The sequence below is a fragment of the Carcharodon carcharias genome, chromosome 4, assembly GCF_017639515.1.
Source record: "Carcharodon carcharias isolate sCarCar2 chromosome 4, sCarCar2.pri, whole genome shotgun sequence".
NCBI lineage: Eukaryota > Metazoa > Chordata > Chondrichthyes > Lamniformes > Lamnidae > Carcharodon > Carcharodon carcharias.
This window is the reverse complement of record NC_054470.1, coordinates 88,540,074-88,556,831: the sequence shown is the minus strand read 5'-3', so window position 1 is coordinate 88,556,831 and position 16,758 is coordinate 88,540,074. Positions and strand designations below refer to the sequence as shown.

The window sequence follows — 16,758 nt, the reverse complement described above, 5'->3', positions numbered from 1 at the left end:
ACATCTTAACGGAGGAGAGAGACAAGTGGCATTGAGGATTCGGGATGAAATTCAAGAGCATAGGGTCTAGGCAGCTGAAGGCATGGCCATCAATGGCGGAGCAATCAAAATTGGGAATGTGCAATTGGCAGATTTGGAGAAGGGCAGAGATCTGAGGGTTGCAGGGTTGAAGCAGGTTACAGGGATGGAGAGAGCCAAAGGTTTGCAAACAAGCACGAGAATTTTAAAATCGAGCTGTTGTTGAACCGGAGCCAGAGGGGTGATAGGTGAATTGGGCCAATTAATATAAGAGCAGAAGAGTTTTGGATGAGCTCAAGTTCATGTAGGATAGCAGATGGGAGGCCTGCCAGAAAAGCATTGGAATAGTCAATTCTAGAGGAGAGGTAACAAAGGCATGAATGAGGATTTCAGCAGCACATTAGCTCAGGTGGCTGGGAAGTCAGGCAACATTATGGAGGTGAAAGTAGGCAGTCTTCTTAGAGGAGCAGACATATGTTTCACAGCTCATCTCAGGATCAAACTAAATTACTTCAACTGGCAGGGGGCTGGATAGGATGAACAGTTAGAAAACAGGGTTTGTGGTGGGGGCCTAAGAGGTCTTCTCAACATTTAGTTGGACGAAATTGTTGTTCATCTACTCCTGGATGTCAGACAGTGTGACAAATCAGAGACAGTGAAGGGGTTGTGATCAAGTAGAGATGGGTATCATCAGTGAGGAAAGAGAGCATGAGGAGTTTAAATGGAGGATGAAATCACCAAGGATGAGAAATCACGCGATGCAGAGACTAAAAGGAGAAAAAGGTGAAGATGTCTGTGAGAAGGTGTGGTTCTTGGATAGAGGGTTGAAAATGAGGATTTCAAATGAGGGGCGAGAGAAGCAAAACAAGGCGAGACATTCAAAGGGGAGAAGGTATCAAAGTAATATGAGGACAGGCTAAGGTGTGATTTGGTGATAAGAGCCACAACGCCATTGTGGTGGTTTGGGCTGGGCAGGGTATAGAAGGTATATAATCAAGGCTATTTTGTGATGCAATCATTCACAACAAGCTGATAGATGGTAGGGCCTTGTCAACAAGTGAATGGACCTTCTGGAAGGAGATGCAGAGAGGGACAATGATAGCCAATTCACTGGTACAGTTCACAGGATTAACATTAAGGGGTGAGTGGGAGGGAAAGGAGATTGGGAAGGCTGTCTCCCAGTGGGCACACAGGGTAGCAAGATCAGCCAGAATAGGATGGGCAAATGAGATGCTTGCTCATAAAAAAGCAGCCGAGTGCCACAATGGGCCCTTCAGAAGATGCCAAGAGAGGCACCAAGTGAAGTTGTAGGTTTATCTGAGAGGGAGGCAAGTCTGGGGCAGTAGCAGGGGAGTTGGAATGTTGAGCAGTGCTGAAGGTTTGGGGTAGAGATTTGGAAGGGCAGAGTGCCCAGGAACAGGGAAAGGAAGGAGAGAGAGGGTAGAGCAGCTAAAGAGAAAGGAAGGAAAAAAGACAGAGGAGAAAGAGGAAAAGTCTTGGACTCAGAACCAGAGAAGCAGCCAAATGCACACAAGTAAACTCAAGTTAAATTGGTGTGCTTACATCGTAAGATGTTTCCTGGTAATAAGACTTCCGATCTATGATGATGGCTCAACTGGTGTGGCACAGAGAGCAACTCCATTTGCAACTTAATTGAGCATCTGCCCCACTTCTACAGCCATCATATGGCAATGGAGTGGGCTAGGTGCCATGCTGTTTTATTACTTACCTGCACTCTTATACCTGCAATTTGGCTTTCCTCTCATTAATCTTTTCCAAGGTTGGGTAGGGAACTAAAAATGAAAGGCAAAACTTGAGTGTCTTAAAGGATTTTCAAAAATTCAGTTCCCTTGTTGTTAAATTTGACTTAACATAAGAATATAAGAAGTAAGAACAGGAGTAGGCTATTTGGCCCCTTGCTACATCTTCAACACTATTCCTATATTGCTCAATTCCCTTAGTAACTGAATAGCTACTGATCTCTGACTTGAATATACTCAACTTCAGGGCTTCCACAATTCTGGGATACAGAATTCCAAGGATTCACCTTATATGAGCCTTTATATAGCTGACCCCTTATTCTGTTGCTATGACCCTTAGCTCTAAACTCCCCAGCCAATAAAAATATCATTCCAGCATCAACTTGCCAAGCCCCTTAAGAATTTGATGTTTCAATGAGATCACCTCTCATTCACCTAAACTTAGAGAAGATAGTCTTAAACTTGCATGCAATGTTCATCTCTTTACATCTGACAAAATCTACAGCTGAAAGTAACCTCATGAGCTGACCAGCAAAAACAGGTGTAAACAGCTTAATTCCATAGAAGCGTGGTGGTAAAGTCTCTCAAAACCTAGACTTTAATCTCCGAAAACAATCTTGTCTAATGCAAGCGAAGAAACGACAGCAGACACCACAAAAAAAAGTGCCACACGTGGAAAATATGCATCTTAAGTATTAATTCACAGTGCTCAAAACCAAAGCAGGTTGTTCCTGCAATCCACCAGTGCTGAAAAGAATAAAAAAACTGATAAAAAAAACCATCAAACTAAAAACAGCTCGAGAACAAATATTTCCTTTAAGTTGGGAAAAAACGAACTAACATTTCAAGGCAATGCCAAATCTTGCATACCTCATAGAAGTGAGGTGACCTTCCTAAAAATATGGTACCTAAAATATCACAGGTAATTTCTTAAGTGATTTCAATCACAGGCCAGTGTGGTCTATAGCCAACCCACTCCAATAGTATGTGGAAGATTGAGAGTGAAGAAGTGCATATCCTTATCTCAATACTCATTGTTGCAGTCACTTTAGAATTTATTTTATGTTCAACCTCACATTTGTGTTTCAATGGTTACTATTTGAAACCCTGGTTATAAGTCTTCTTTTCCACTTTTTCAGCAATTTTTGTCACCTTACCGCAAACTATTAACTGCATTAAGTCTCTATCAATTTGGCTCCTGAATGTTTGATTGTTTTTTTTTTATTTTGCAGCTAAGCCTTATGGAAGTCCTTCAGAGAAAGGAATAGGGGCAAAGAACAAAGCTAGCAGAGATCTGAAGTAAGATGGCAAAATTATGTAGTGAAATAATTATTTCAATCAGTCGCAAATTAATTACAAAAAAACAGCTTTAAGTATTTATAATTCCTAAAATACCAATACAGAAAATCACTGAGATTCCAGTTATATCATTTGGGTGATTATTCAGCAAATTTGACGAGCACACGAGGAGCATATTTTTAAGAACTAGTAGTCAGTAGTTATGATCTAATGTTGAAGGCAACCTCTTAAAAATTCTTACCTTGCTGACACACTGCCCTCTTGGATTTCCTGGACAAAGATCCCCAGTTGTCCCTTCTGTTCACTCTTCGGTCCTACAACACTGAATCCCAAACCATCACTGGCAGGTTTCATCAGATTTATGTATTCAATACAGCGGCCCTAGTGGGAGGGAGATTCTGGTCATTATTAGCAGAAGTATCCTTTCTAGCACACAAAAATTTATATCCAAATCAAAAGTTCGTCAAAAGGGATATGTCCACCTATATTTAAAATTTGTTAATGGCAAAGCAGTGTTCAACTGTAGGATATATTTTAGTTTGGTCATGTTCAGATCAATCTCATGCATGGAGCCATTTCGAACAACTTCATTAGTGGAATGCTCAGGATGTGAACGACATTTGGAATGGCAGGAAAACAGAAACACCCAACAGGTATAAGATTAACACCTTCATTTAGAAAGATGAGGGAATACTTTATATTGAAACTGCTATCAATAGTGTCTCCTTTTCCTTCAACATTTCCAGTTATAAGGATCAACTAATACAAGGCAATAGTAATAAAAAGTAATAGAAATCAAAAACTTGGTAACAGGAAAAACTAATCAGTAAATGCATGAACATTTTAAAATGAGATTATGTGGAAAATAATTTTGAAACAAATACATTAAATGGGTCATTAAATGTCTAACAATAAAATGAAATATTACACTGAATCATCCTCTTACTTGAGCCATTTTTCTCAAAATCAGCTCAAATTCTTCATTGGATGGCTTGTCATTAACATGAGGAGAGCCAGGCTGCACTGCAATTTCATGTTCAATTTCTTTACTTCCATTCTGTTGAGCTATCATGTACGATTCATTTAATGGTGATGCAACTGAAGTAACCGGTGAGCCAGATGCCTGAGAAAGATCAATGCTTGGATGTGTGGCAGGTGGCATGATGTTCACCTATTTAAAATAAGTATAAATGTCACAGAAGTAACTGGACAAATGGCAACAGCCATTGCACACAAATTCAAAAATCCCACTATGTCCTGACACAAAAAGTAAGCACACATGGTTCAGAAATTCCTTGAGAATTCTACATTTAGCACAGAAATGTGTGTCATTAGGCAAAAAATTCTAAGTGCAAATACCAAAGCTCATCTGAGTACAGCAAACAAAACTCCTCTCCCCATTCCAGTCATAGCTGCTATTACTAATGCACTAATCCAAAGCAAACTAGTTCATTCTTTGTTAAATTCCATTCAGAGATCCCGTACGTGGGTGCGTCTACATCTACTTGCTTTTCATCTCCAAAATCAAAGCTACAAGCAAAATATCTATAAATGTAATTTTTTTTAAATTGAAGATAACCAAGAGTTCTGACTTTAGAAGGTCAAGCTTCAGAAGGCACTATCTCAGCATGGGCAGCAGCAGCCTGGGCTGATTTGTTAATAGGCAACGATAAAGGCAAAAATGTGCACACATGCTGTCATTCTGAGGGCACAGCAGGTTCATGCCCCATGGAGTCACTGCCACTCCTGCTGACCAACGCTTCAGCAATTCTAGTAATCTATTGAGGCACAGATTACTGGACTGTTGTGACACCCTGAAAACCTCTTTGAACACTGATATTTGCAGCCATGATGGCAACACTCTGAGCTTGCATAGCAGCAAATTGAGCTTACACAAAAACATTCTGAGATTGCATGGCAGCAAGTTAATCTTGCATGACTTCAGTCCCAGCTTCTTCTGTAGTTCAACCTCTGGTGGAAACTGCTTGCGTTGCTAAGGAAGTCAAGATTCAGCCATCAAACTGTGCATCATGGGCGAGTCCTCAAGTGTGTTATTGAAGTTGGTCATCTCTTCCATGCTGGGAAGAATGGGTTGGAAGCTCTGCACAAAGGCCTGAGGCAAGTTCATGCCAGATTCCTCTGTGCTCCTTGACATTGAACAGGGGTTTTCTGGCAAGCTTCCCATTAGGTTTCCCAATGCACCAAGCTTTACCAATACAGCCATCATTCTTCTTTCTTAAGTATTAGGCTGTACTTAAGAGTGCGGAGGATTAATTGCTGTCCTATAGATTTATATACAACTTATGTCTGTTCCAATTCATACATTATGGATTCCCATATAGTAACTCCATGAAGTTGAGAAGAGCTGAACAACCATCAACAGCATTGGTAATTTTCTTTCTATACACACATCATAAGAGTTGTAGTAAATTCCCTCTAGTAGGTCCAATTTTTTTTCTGGGCATGTTCTTTAAAATTCCCAAGTTACACATCAAAGAATGAAATGTGCAGTGATGCTAAGAACAGAAATTACAAACGGTATTCAACTTGTCAAAAATAATGTCTGGAATGTGTCTTATCTTAACAGGTTTAATTGATAGGAATTCCACTTAGATTGTAAACTAAATTCCTTGCATCCTTCACCTAGATAGTAACTTCTCTTGCATTGCTATCCCCATGATTTAATATTTAAACAAAGTCTAAATGTAACAAACTGGATATTATCAGTTCCTCTTTCTTCCTCTTTCAAACATCGACAGTATCAAAAATCAAGCGAAAGGAGAATGACCTTGAGCTCCAACAGATTGGTATGGAATCATAGGAACAGGAGGAGGTCATTCAACTCCTTGATCCTGTTCCACTATTCAAGTAGATCATAGTTGAGCTGTGCCTCAACTTCATTTGCCCACCTTTGATCCATATCCCGTGATACCCTTAATTAACAAAAATCTATTGTCATCAGTCTTGAAACTGTCAAGTGACCCAGCAGCCACAGATGAGATTATGAAATGGAGAGAAGGTTCCAGATTGCCACTGTCCTCTGATGGACAAGTACTTTCTCTTAAATGGCCTATCTCCAATTTTAAGGTTATGTCCTTTGCTTCTCCCTGTAGAAGAAATCATTTCTCTGTATCCTGGCTATCAAATCCCTTTAGCAATGTAAAGATTTTTTGGAGGATACTAAGAGGATCAGGTGGGGAAGTGGTATAAGGTCAACCATGATCTTACTGAGTGGCGGAGGAAGCTCAAGGGATCAGACGAACTACACTGGTTCCTGTTTATGTCCTTATAATTAGATCGCTCTTCACTGTTCTTAGCTCAAGGTAATACACAGCAGGTTTATTTAACCTACCCTCAAAATTTAACCCACTCTCAGGTATCATTCTCATGATCTGGCATCAAGCTGGCACTAACAACAATCTTCAAAGCATTTAAACAGTCAAACACAATCCTTAGCTAGTCCATGAAATTGGCACTTAGTATATTTCGTTGCATTTTTTCACACCTGTTAAATTGATGAAAAAGCCAAACATATATTTTTAAAGTTACTGAAGATATACTACATAACTTGGAAATGTAGTAAACAGTAAGGATAGTAACAGACTTCAGGGGAACATTGATAGACTAGAGAAATAGGCAGTCACATGGGAGGTTAAATTTAATGCAGAGAAGTGTGAACTGACGGATTTTGGAAAGATGAATGAAGAGAAGCAATATAACCTAAATAGTACAATTTAAACGGGGTGCAGGAACAGAAGAACACATACACAAAAGATGGCAGGACAAGTTGAGAAGGCTATTCAAAAAGCATACAGGATCCTGTATATATAGAGGCATAGAGTACAAAAGGAAACTATGCTAAAGCTTCATCAAACACTGTGTCCATTCTGGGTATCACACTTCAGCAAGGATGTTAAGGCCTTAGAGAAGACATAGAGGAGGTTTCTAGGACAATATCAGGGATGTGAGATTCCTGCTGTGTGGAGAGACCAGAGAAACTGGGGTTATTCTCATTATAGCAGAGAGGTTTAAGGAGGGATTTCAAAAAGAAGTTCAAAATCATGAAGGATTTTAATAGCGTAAATAAGAAGAAACTATTTCCAGTGGTAGAAGGGGTGAAGTGGACCCTGGTTTGTGGCAAAGGAGCCAGAGGTGACATGATGGGGAAAAATATTAAGCAGCAAGTTACTATGATCTGAATGCACTGCCTGAAAGGGTCGTGGCAACAGATATGATAATTTTCCAGCATTTATTCAATTCCGTTTTGGAAAGAAAAAAAATGGTAGAGTTATGGGGAAGGATCACATGAGTGGGCCTAATTAGGTAACTCTTTCAAAGAGCCTGTAAAAGCACAATTGGCCAAATGACCTGCTGAATTTTTCCAGGTAATTCTGTTGTTGTTTTTGTTTTGGCCAAATAACCTCCTCCTCTGAGCTAAAAATAAAAGTCAAAAAATAAATTCCTCTCAGCAGCAATTAAATAAGGCACAAACAATACAAATAAAAAATAGTTCCATACATTTTACAAGGTAGAATCCACCTTCAGGATTATTTTATTCTCTACTTTGTAGCTTTGTATTTCATTATTTTCCACTTTTCAATGCAGATCCAGATGATTGAACTTTTTTGCATACAGGTAAAATGCTACTAATGGAAACTTATCTACACTGTCACAATATAAAAATTTAGTAAACAAAACTATTTCAAAAATGTAACCAAAAATCAATTGCGGATGGCACCGAGAAAAACAGAGGACAGTGGAACTTGGGTTGCCTCTGCAGTGTTGTGGAGAGGTTCCAATTACACAAAGAGATTTACACAAGTGACCATAAGCAAATAAACCCTGACCTTTCATCTATACAAAAGGCATAGAAAGTGATAAGGTAGGTTGCTTATCCGAATCATTCAACAGTAATTAGTTAACAATCACAGAACCAATAGAAACTCTTTGAACTGCACCCCAACACAAGTGGCTGCTTCCACGAGAGAAAAATTGAAGGGAAATTAAATAAGGGAGAAAAAACAAATATATTGCATTTCACCCATGTTAAAATCTGTTCGTGATAGATCTGAGATTTGTTTTGTTTAGTCTCAAAATCTCAACATGGGCCAAGTGGACTCTTTCTGTGCTGTAAACTTTCTATGATTCTATTTTTTTTCCATGAATGGTTTTTAGTTGTATCAGTATAGGGTTCACTTTAAACTGGTTCTTGCTGATTGGCAGCAGCCTGTTTAGATGGAATACACAAACTGGCTTGAACTTTACATTCTCTCTTGATTAGAGCATCTCTAATGAGATGCTTTTCAAGGAGGTGCATCTCTGATCAAACTTTGGGGTCACTTACATTTTGCTGTACATACGAACATAAAAGTTAGAACGGCAGTAGGCCATTCAGCCCCTCAAACCTGCTCCGACATTTGATAAGATCATGGCTGATGTGCATGTAGTGTCAACTCTACTTTCCTGCATACCCCTTCAATCCTTTGACTCCTTTGTCAATCAAGAATTTATCTAACTCAGCTTTAAAAATATTCCACCAGGGAGCCTTGCCAAAATACAACAGCAGAACTTTTGAGGTTTTCCACAATGGTACAGGCCATCCCTCCGGTCCTCAAAATTTTTAAAATTTTGCTGACTCATCTGTGCCTTTCTTAATACTATGCTTTGTTAGTGTTTGCCCAAGCATCCTCAAAAATTTCCTCAGCTCCTTTTCTGACTGCAGAAATGTCTGAACCTAACTGTCAACACTGGCATCCAGGATTCAAATGATGCAAATGCTGAAAAATATGTTGGAGAACGTATTCCCCTCATTCACCTTTTTTAAATATATGCCTGCCCACAAATCCATGGGTGCACTGTGCGATGCACATACTTGGCCACTAGGAAATAGCGGAGCTACACAGATGCAGAAACATGATGACACCCAATCCTAAACACTTTTTTTGCCCAAAATCAGGGATAAATTGGCCAGAATTAGAGGTAAATTAGACTATTATATGAATCAGAGTCATCAAAGGCTCTATCTATGTAAATAATGTAAATTGGGTCTTTTATTCCCTCATGTCTTTAATTACATTTGAGGACATATATAAGAATGGGGTCAGCACCAAAAAATGGAAGTTTTCTGCCCTGTTGTTGAATATTTGAGAATAGATCACAGTTTAATCAACCGATAGCAACAAATAATTTGGATTGCCAACGTGATCTTATTATAGCTACAGCAGATTAAGTTTTCTAAAACAATAAGCCTTTGACAAGACAGGAAATGTGATTGGCTCAACAGGAAGTCTAGTTTACTGAGTTACAGCTTTGCTTTGCCCTGGGTGTGAATGAGCAGTTGTAAGTAAACTTTTCAGGAAATGGAGCAGATGGTGGTGCACTCAGATAGAAGTTTCATGTAAAATGTAGAAGCTGAATGTTATACATGCAGATTAGTGTGTGTCCCACAGATGCTTTGAAGATAGCTGCACTCTGCCATACAGCAATTAGGCAAACAATTGCAGGAGATATGCCAGCCTATATTTGGCAGGACAGCTTTCTCTCCAGCACTGGGCGGGGGTTCTCTGTAGCTAGACTGCCTGGTCTTTGTGTTCTCCATCAAGAATGGCGAGAACAGGAGATACAGCCAGAACAAGTGTACAACGGTGCCCTTCTGACCACAGCCCTCCCCCTGTGTAGTTATATCGACTTAGATAATAATGAGCCAGAGCTTTCTGCAACTTAATACTGGCAAGACTGAATCCATCTTATTTAACCCCCAGTAGAAATTTTGCACCTTAACTTGTAATCCTGTCACCTTTTGCAGTCCCATCCACTTTCCTGGCTGCTAACACAGACTCAACTTGACAGCATAACAATGTACTGCTCAACCCTTAACTTTTACTGCATTATTTTATCACCACAGCTACTGCTTCCACTTAGCTATCCAATCGCAGCCCGAGAATCAACTGCAATGGGCTCCCTTTCTACTCTCACTCTGTTAACTCTGATGTCCCATGAGGATCTATCCTTGTCCCTCTCCTATTTCTCATCTATATACTGCTTCTCGGCAGCATCATTCAAAAACAACATCAATTTTCACATTTATGCTGGTGACGGAATGTTCACGGGATGCTGCAGGAATGCAGAGCAACCCAAACATCCTTGCACAGGTGGCACACAAGTTTGCCTCTTTAAGCCACACAGCTAAATAAATCACCAATGCAACCTTAAAAAAGTTAGAGCATACATTGCCAGCAACACCCAACTTTACTGCCCCATCACCTCTTGCGAACCATTCACTATCTCTTAATTGTCAGACAGCTTGTCTGACATCCAGTACCAGATGAGCAAAACTTTCTTCCAATATAAGACCAAAGACATCACCTTCAGTCCCCGCAACAAACTCTTTATCCTAGCCAATGAGTCCATCCCTCTCCCTGACAACTGAGACTGAAGAAGATCTTTTGTAATCTAGACAGAATATCTGACCCCAAGGTGAGCTTCCAACGACATACCTATGCCATCAGTAGGGCCATCTATTTCCACCTTCCTAATAGTGCCCAACTCAGCTGCTGCTAAAATTCTCACTTATGGTCTCCTCTACATCGGGGGGACCAAACCAGACTGGGTGACCGCTCCTGTCTGTCCGCAAGCATGACCCAGACCTTCCGGTCACTTGTTATTTCAACAAGCCTTCTTGCTCTCATGCCCACATGTCGGTCCTTGGCCTGCTACAATGTCCCAGTGAAGCCCAAAGCAAACTGGAGGAACAGCATCTCATCTTCCAATTAGGCACTTTTCTGGACTTAACATTGAGTTCAACAGCTTCAGACCATGAACTCGCTCCTCCATCCTCACCCCCTTTTTCTAATCCCCTTTTTGCTAATTCATTTTTATCCACTTATTTTTTACTTTTATCCACTTATTTTTATTTTTATTCATTAATCCGTGGCTTTATCCCCCTTTTATCTCCCCTTCTATCCTTTTTTCCATCCTTTTTTTTCCCCACCACCACCCCATCCCCTACAGGGCAATCTGTAACTTGTTCCATGTTGTTCTTTCACAAAATGCTTCCCTTGTTCTGTTATCACATTCTGCTTTCTTATCTTTATGTCACTCTCAGCACTTTTTTCAGCACTAACCACTACCATTAACACTCCCTCTGTGCTTTAGTTCATGACATCTTTGTCAATCCCTCTTTTGTTTCACCTATTCCTGGCCTTCTATCCAGTTCCACCTGCCTCACCACCCTTAAACAGTATAAATTTCTCTACATTTCCACTTCTCTTCAGCTCTGAAGAAGGGTCATACGGACTCGAAATGTTAACTCTGTTTCTCTCGCCACAGATGCTGCCAGATCTGCTGAGTTTTTCCAGCACTTTCTGTTTTTGTTGCTGACATGCATGGAGTCGGGCCTCTAGCTTATCTGCCCAGTCAAGCAACGCAGAGGCATGAAGTGCCACCAAACGCTCCAGAGCTTTTCACCCCTTGGGCACAGACTGTAAATTAATGAGCATTTTAGTTCGCTGCAGAACCACTGGACAACTGGGCAAGTTGTACAATCTCCTTGCAAAAGCTGGCCATGGAGCAATCACTGGTGGAGGCACTCTCAGCCCCTTGCAGTGTCATCAGTCAGGTTTGGACCAGTCTCCCTGACAGTTGAAGCGAACAGTGCAGCCTTGCATAAAGGTTCGGAGGATGTGTGGACCTAAGCTGAGAGCATAGCATGCAGTCCAATCGGCAAAGCTGCCGCCAATCGGTCAGGTGGAATAGGTCAGTGGTGGGTGAGGTTTCAGACAGCATGATGCAGCACACTAAACTCTGGCCATCCTAATCTTGGCCAGCACTCGCCGAGATGTGTTAAGAGGCCTTCAGATTTCTAAGAGAGGTTCCTAATACACCCATACTAACCCACACGTCTCTATCCCTTTCATCCTGCAGGACCATGGAACCTGGTGACCTAGCTGTATGCCTCATGGCTTATAGGGAGAGGAGATGAAGGAGAAGACAGCGACGGAGGTGCCTGGCTGGATAGAGGGAAGAGCAGCACCGTCAAGAAGAAAGGGCGGCTGGGGCTCCTATGCATGCCACTGAAGAGCCACAGCGAACCATTGCTAGTGAGTGCATAGCTAGACCCAGGTTCTATAGACAGCACTCATCATTCCTGCAGGTGACCGAGAGCCATGTCGAAAACAGCACATGTCCAGGGAACTGGTCGGTCACATTTGCCACCTGCTGCAGGATTTGATGCCATGGAGACATGGAGGGCATCCATTACTAGTGGCCATGAAAGTGACCACAATGCTCAGTTTTTACTGTGGCTCCTTTCAGGGCTCCACAGGTGACCTCTATGGGAGATCGTAAGCCTCCAAGCACAAATGCATCTAGGAGGTCACGGAAGCCATATTGGCGAAGGCATGCAACTTTGTGCATTTTGCCCGGGATCAGGAAAGTCAGTAAGCAAGTGTGGCTGGGATTTGCCCAGATGTCAGTTTTCCCAAAGGTACAGTGTGCCCTTGACTGCACTCACATGGCACTCAGATATCCATGGCAACATGCGGTCAACTATGTCAACCGCAAGCGCTTCTTAGTCGCTGAATGTTCAGCTGGTGTGCAACCACCACAAACTCATCCTACAGGTCTGCGCATGGTTCTCAGGGAGTGTCCATGACTCCGAAGTTCTCAGTAGGTTTCAGATCCCTGACGTCTTCCAGAGTCCAGAAGGGCTGAAGGATTTGTTCCTTGGGGACAAGGGCTACCCGCAGAGGGCATGGTTAATGATGCCTGTGTGGCAGCCTCAGAGTACAGCAGAGAGAAGATAAAACGAGGCTAGTGCTGGAATTCGCATTTTGGTGGAGCAAGCCATCAGAATGTTGAAAATTAGGTTCCGATGCCCAGACCTGTCTGCTGGAGTCCTGCAATACAGTCCACAGAGGGTGTCACATAACGTCATCATCTGCTGCACCCTTCACAATTTGTTGTTGCAACACGGAGCGGAGCTGGCTGAGGAGGCAATGGAGGAGCTGCACGTTTCCCCCGATGAGGGTGAGGTAGTCCTCGAAGACGACGGTAAGGCCATCGCACTGGCCAGATGAGGCACGCGAGCTCAAAAGGCCCTCATAACTGTTAGATTCATGAAGGATGACGATGACAAGCAGTGAGGAGACTCCACAGATCCTCACATTCCATCTGCGTAAGTTTGACTCCAGTTTGGCTGATGGCAGTGCACATACCCTCTGTGATAAGGCTCCTGTCAGGGAGACACAACGAATGCCCACAGTCCCTACATTCCAGGGAGATGATGATCACATGCAGTGGGGACATTCCATAGATCCTCACACAGCTTATGTGAATGTCTGACTCCTGTCTGGCTGATGGCAGCTCACTTACAGTCATATCATAGAGATGCAGCAGGGATACTTTAACTTCTCCTGATCCTATGGCATCCTTCGTGCGCTAAATGCTTCAGGACCACACCATCACCAGACACAGATGCTAGTGAGATGGGGGCCAGTCGCACCTCAAAGGTGCTGAGAGAACAGCGGGAGAATATCAGAACTCTGTGCCTCTGGCCCAGGACATTCTGCCAGCAATGATAAGCCCCATCAAGGTGCAGGCATGACTGATATGTCCAGTGAAAGCAAACCATCAGTGTACTGGGAAGGTTGCACAAAGCACAGGGAAGAGGCCCTAGGTTGAGACATTTGCCTTTATCTTGTGCAGGGTCAAAGTTTTTCAAATTGAGCGAAACGAGCACTGCTTATCAGAACAAGGAGCCATGGGCAAGGAGACGTTCTTGGGAGTTTATTTACAATATTGAACATCATGTACAAGTGATTAACACCCATGTCCAGGCTGTACAACTATATCTTCTTAACCTTCCTAACCCTGCTGCTACATTTCGATGCTCCCTGATATCCACAGCGGAGGCGGAGGCAGTCTGCTAACTGCTATGCCCTGTCTGGAATGACCTTGATGGGCGTCCTCTGGAGGGCCCAGGCCTTCTTTCAGGGCCATGCAGTGTGGCAGTGGCACCATCCTGTGGAGCTGGAGCTGCTGGGGTCACAGGAAGAGGGTATTCAGATGGGCCAGACACTCCCATGTGACCTGAGTGGATGGGCCCAGGATGTGCACCTGCTGATCCTCCTCCCTATGGATGCCCGAGGGCCCCTGGCTGACTCCTGCATCCCTCTTGCGTTGACACGGCTGGAGGCCAACTATGGCATCAGTGATGGAGTTCAGCCCACGCAGCAGTGCAGGACCGATGTCCTGGGTCAATGTCTCCATGGTGTCCACCATGCTACCAGTGTTGGCCTCAGCGTGTTGACATGCTGGTGCTATCAACTGAAGGTAGATGGACTTCTCCATCGTGCCTTGTAATCGGAAGAGTTCAACGGACATGCCTTCCTGATGTTCCCGAGCTTGCCTTTGCAGCTCCAGCAACTGAGGTATGATCGAGTGCAGAGGCTCCTCGTCTGACTAGGGCACAGCAGATTTCTGGTCTCCCGCAGTCCTCTGAGTGATGGAAACCTGGGAATTCCCTGCTGCCACTTGCTATTAATCAGACAGTGCAATGTATTCTCCAGATTGTGATCCTGAGGCTACTCTAGAACAGGTCCCACTGAGGTGTCTCTTTCTGCACTGGCGGAGGGTGTGGGTGAGCGCTGTGACGGGTCTTCAATGAGGTTGTCATCAGATTCCTCTTCTGAGGTTTCTTTGTGGCTTGAGTCGAGGACATGGGTCATGGACCCTTTCAGCAGTTTCCCAGATGTGCCTGTGAAAGCAAGGAGAGATAATTATTGCATGACAGGGGACTGCGGAACAAGGGAAGTAACTCACAACAGTAAGTCATAGTAATTGTCTGATCGATGTTGCACTGCTGGATCCTTACCTGTTTGAGCACTGCCGACCTCACCATCGGCCCAGGAATGGTCCAGATCATCGCCGTCCAGCTGGGTGATTCTGTGCATGAATTACAATAATTATTCATTCCTGTCTGACGCAAAAATAAAACAGGAAAGGTGGCTCAAACATGGATTACAAAAGAAATTAGAGATCGTATTAGATCCAAAGAGGAGACATATAAAATTGCCAGAAAAAGCAGCAAGCCTGAGGATTGGGAGCAGTTTAGAATTCACCAAAAGTGGACAAAAAGATTGATCAAGAAAAGGAAAATGGAGCATGAGAGTAAACTGGCAGGGAACATAAAAACTGACTGTAAAAGCTTCCATAAATATGTGAAGGGAAAAAGGTTAGCAAAGACAAGTGTGGGTCCCTTACAGTCAGAAACCGGGGAAAATATAATGGGGAACAAAGAAATAGCAGAAGAATTGAACACACGTTTTGGTTCTGTCTTCACAAAAGAGGACACAAATAATTTCCCAGAAATGTTAGGAAACCAAGGGTCTAGTGAGAGGGAGGAATTGAAGAAAATCAGTATTAGTAAAAAAAAAAATGGTGCTAGAGAAACTAAGGGGTTAAAGGCTGAAAATTCCCAGGACCTGATAAGCTACATCCCAGAGCACTAAAGGAAGTGGCCTGGAAATATTGGATGCATTGGTGGTCATCTTCCAAAATTCTATAGATTATGGAGCAGTTCCAGCAGTTTGGAGGGTGGCAAATGTAACCCCCTATTTAAAAAAGAAGGGAGAGAAAAAACAGAATTACAGATCAGTTAGCCTAACATCAATAGTGGGGAAAATGCTAGAGTCCATTATAAAAGACATGGTAACAAAACACTTGGAAAGCATTAACTGGATTGGACAAAGTCAGCATGGGTTTATGAAAGGGAAATCATGCTTAACTAATCTACTGGAGTTTTTTGAAAATGTAACAAGTAGAATCAATAAGGGAGAACCAGTGGATGTGGTGTATTTGGAATTCAAGGCGGCTTTTGATAAGGTCCCACGTAAGAGGCTAGTGAGAAAAATTAAAGCACACGGGATGAGGGGTAACATACCGGCATGGATTGAGAACTGGTTGACAGATCAGAAACCAAGTGTGGGAATAAATGGGTCTTTTTCCGATGGCAGGTGGTGAGCAGTGGTGTACCACAGGGATCAATGTTTGGGCCCCAGCTATTCACGATATATATAAATGACTTAGATGAGGAAACCAACGCAAAATTTCCACGTTTGCTGATGACACAAAACTGGGCGGGGTTGTGAGGAGGGTGCAAGAAGGCTTCAGGGTGATTTAGACAAGTTGTGTGGGCAAATACAAGACAGATACAGCATAATGTGGATAAATGTGAAGTTATACGCTTCAGTGTGAAAAACAGAAAGCCAGAGTATTGTTTAAATGGTGATATATTGGGAAATGTAGATGTACAAAGGGATCTGGGTGTCCTTATACACCAGTCAATGAAAGTAAACAGGCAGGTGCAGCAAGCAATTAGGAAGGCAAATGGTGTGTTAGCCTTCATTGCAAGAGGATTTGAATTCAGAAGTAGGGATGTCTTACTGCAGTTATACAAGGCCTTGGTGAGACCACACCTGGAGTATTGCATGCAGTTTTGGTCTCCCTAACGAAGAAAGGATTCCCATAGAGGGAATGCAGCGAAGGTTCACTAGACTGATACTGGGGATGGCAGGACTGTCATATGAGGAGAGATTGGTTCGACTGGGCCTGTATTCACTAGATTTTAGGAGGTATAAAATTCTAACACGGCTAGACAGACAAGATGCAGAGAGGATGTTTC

At 42.7% G+C, this 16,758-nt stretch overlaps 1 protein-coding gene across 4 annotated transcripts in view; it reads right to left on the bottom strand.

Moving 5' to 3' along the window:
* Window positions 1–16,758, bottom strand: part of LOC121276887 (multiple PDZ domain protein) — a 413,889-nt gene that overhangs the window by 344,664 nt on the left and 52,467 nt on the right. For all 4 annotated transcript variants that reach the window (XM_041185496.1, XM_041185497.1, XM_041185495.1 and 1 more), the window contains exons 5-6: window positions 4,024–4,248; window positions 3,319–3,458 (exon numbers count right to left, since the gene is read on the bottom strand). In XM_041185496.1, the coding sequence (XP_041041430.1) occupies window positions 3,319–3,458; window positions 4,024–4,248 (365 nt within the window). The remainder of the gene's footprint in view (window positions 1–3,318; window positions 3,459–4,023; window positions 4,249–16,758) is intronic.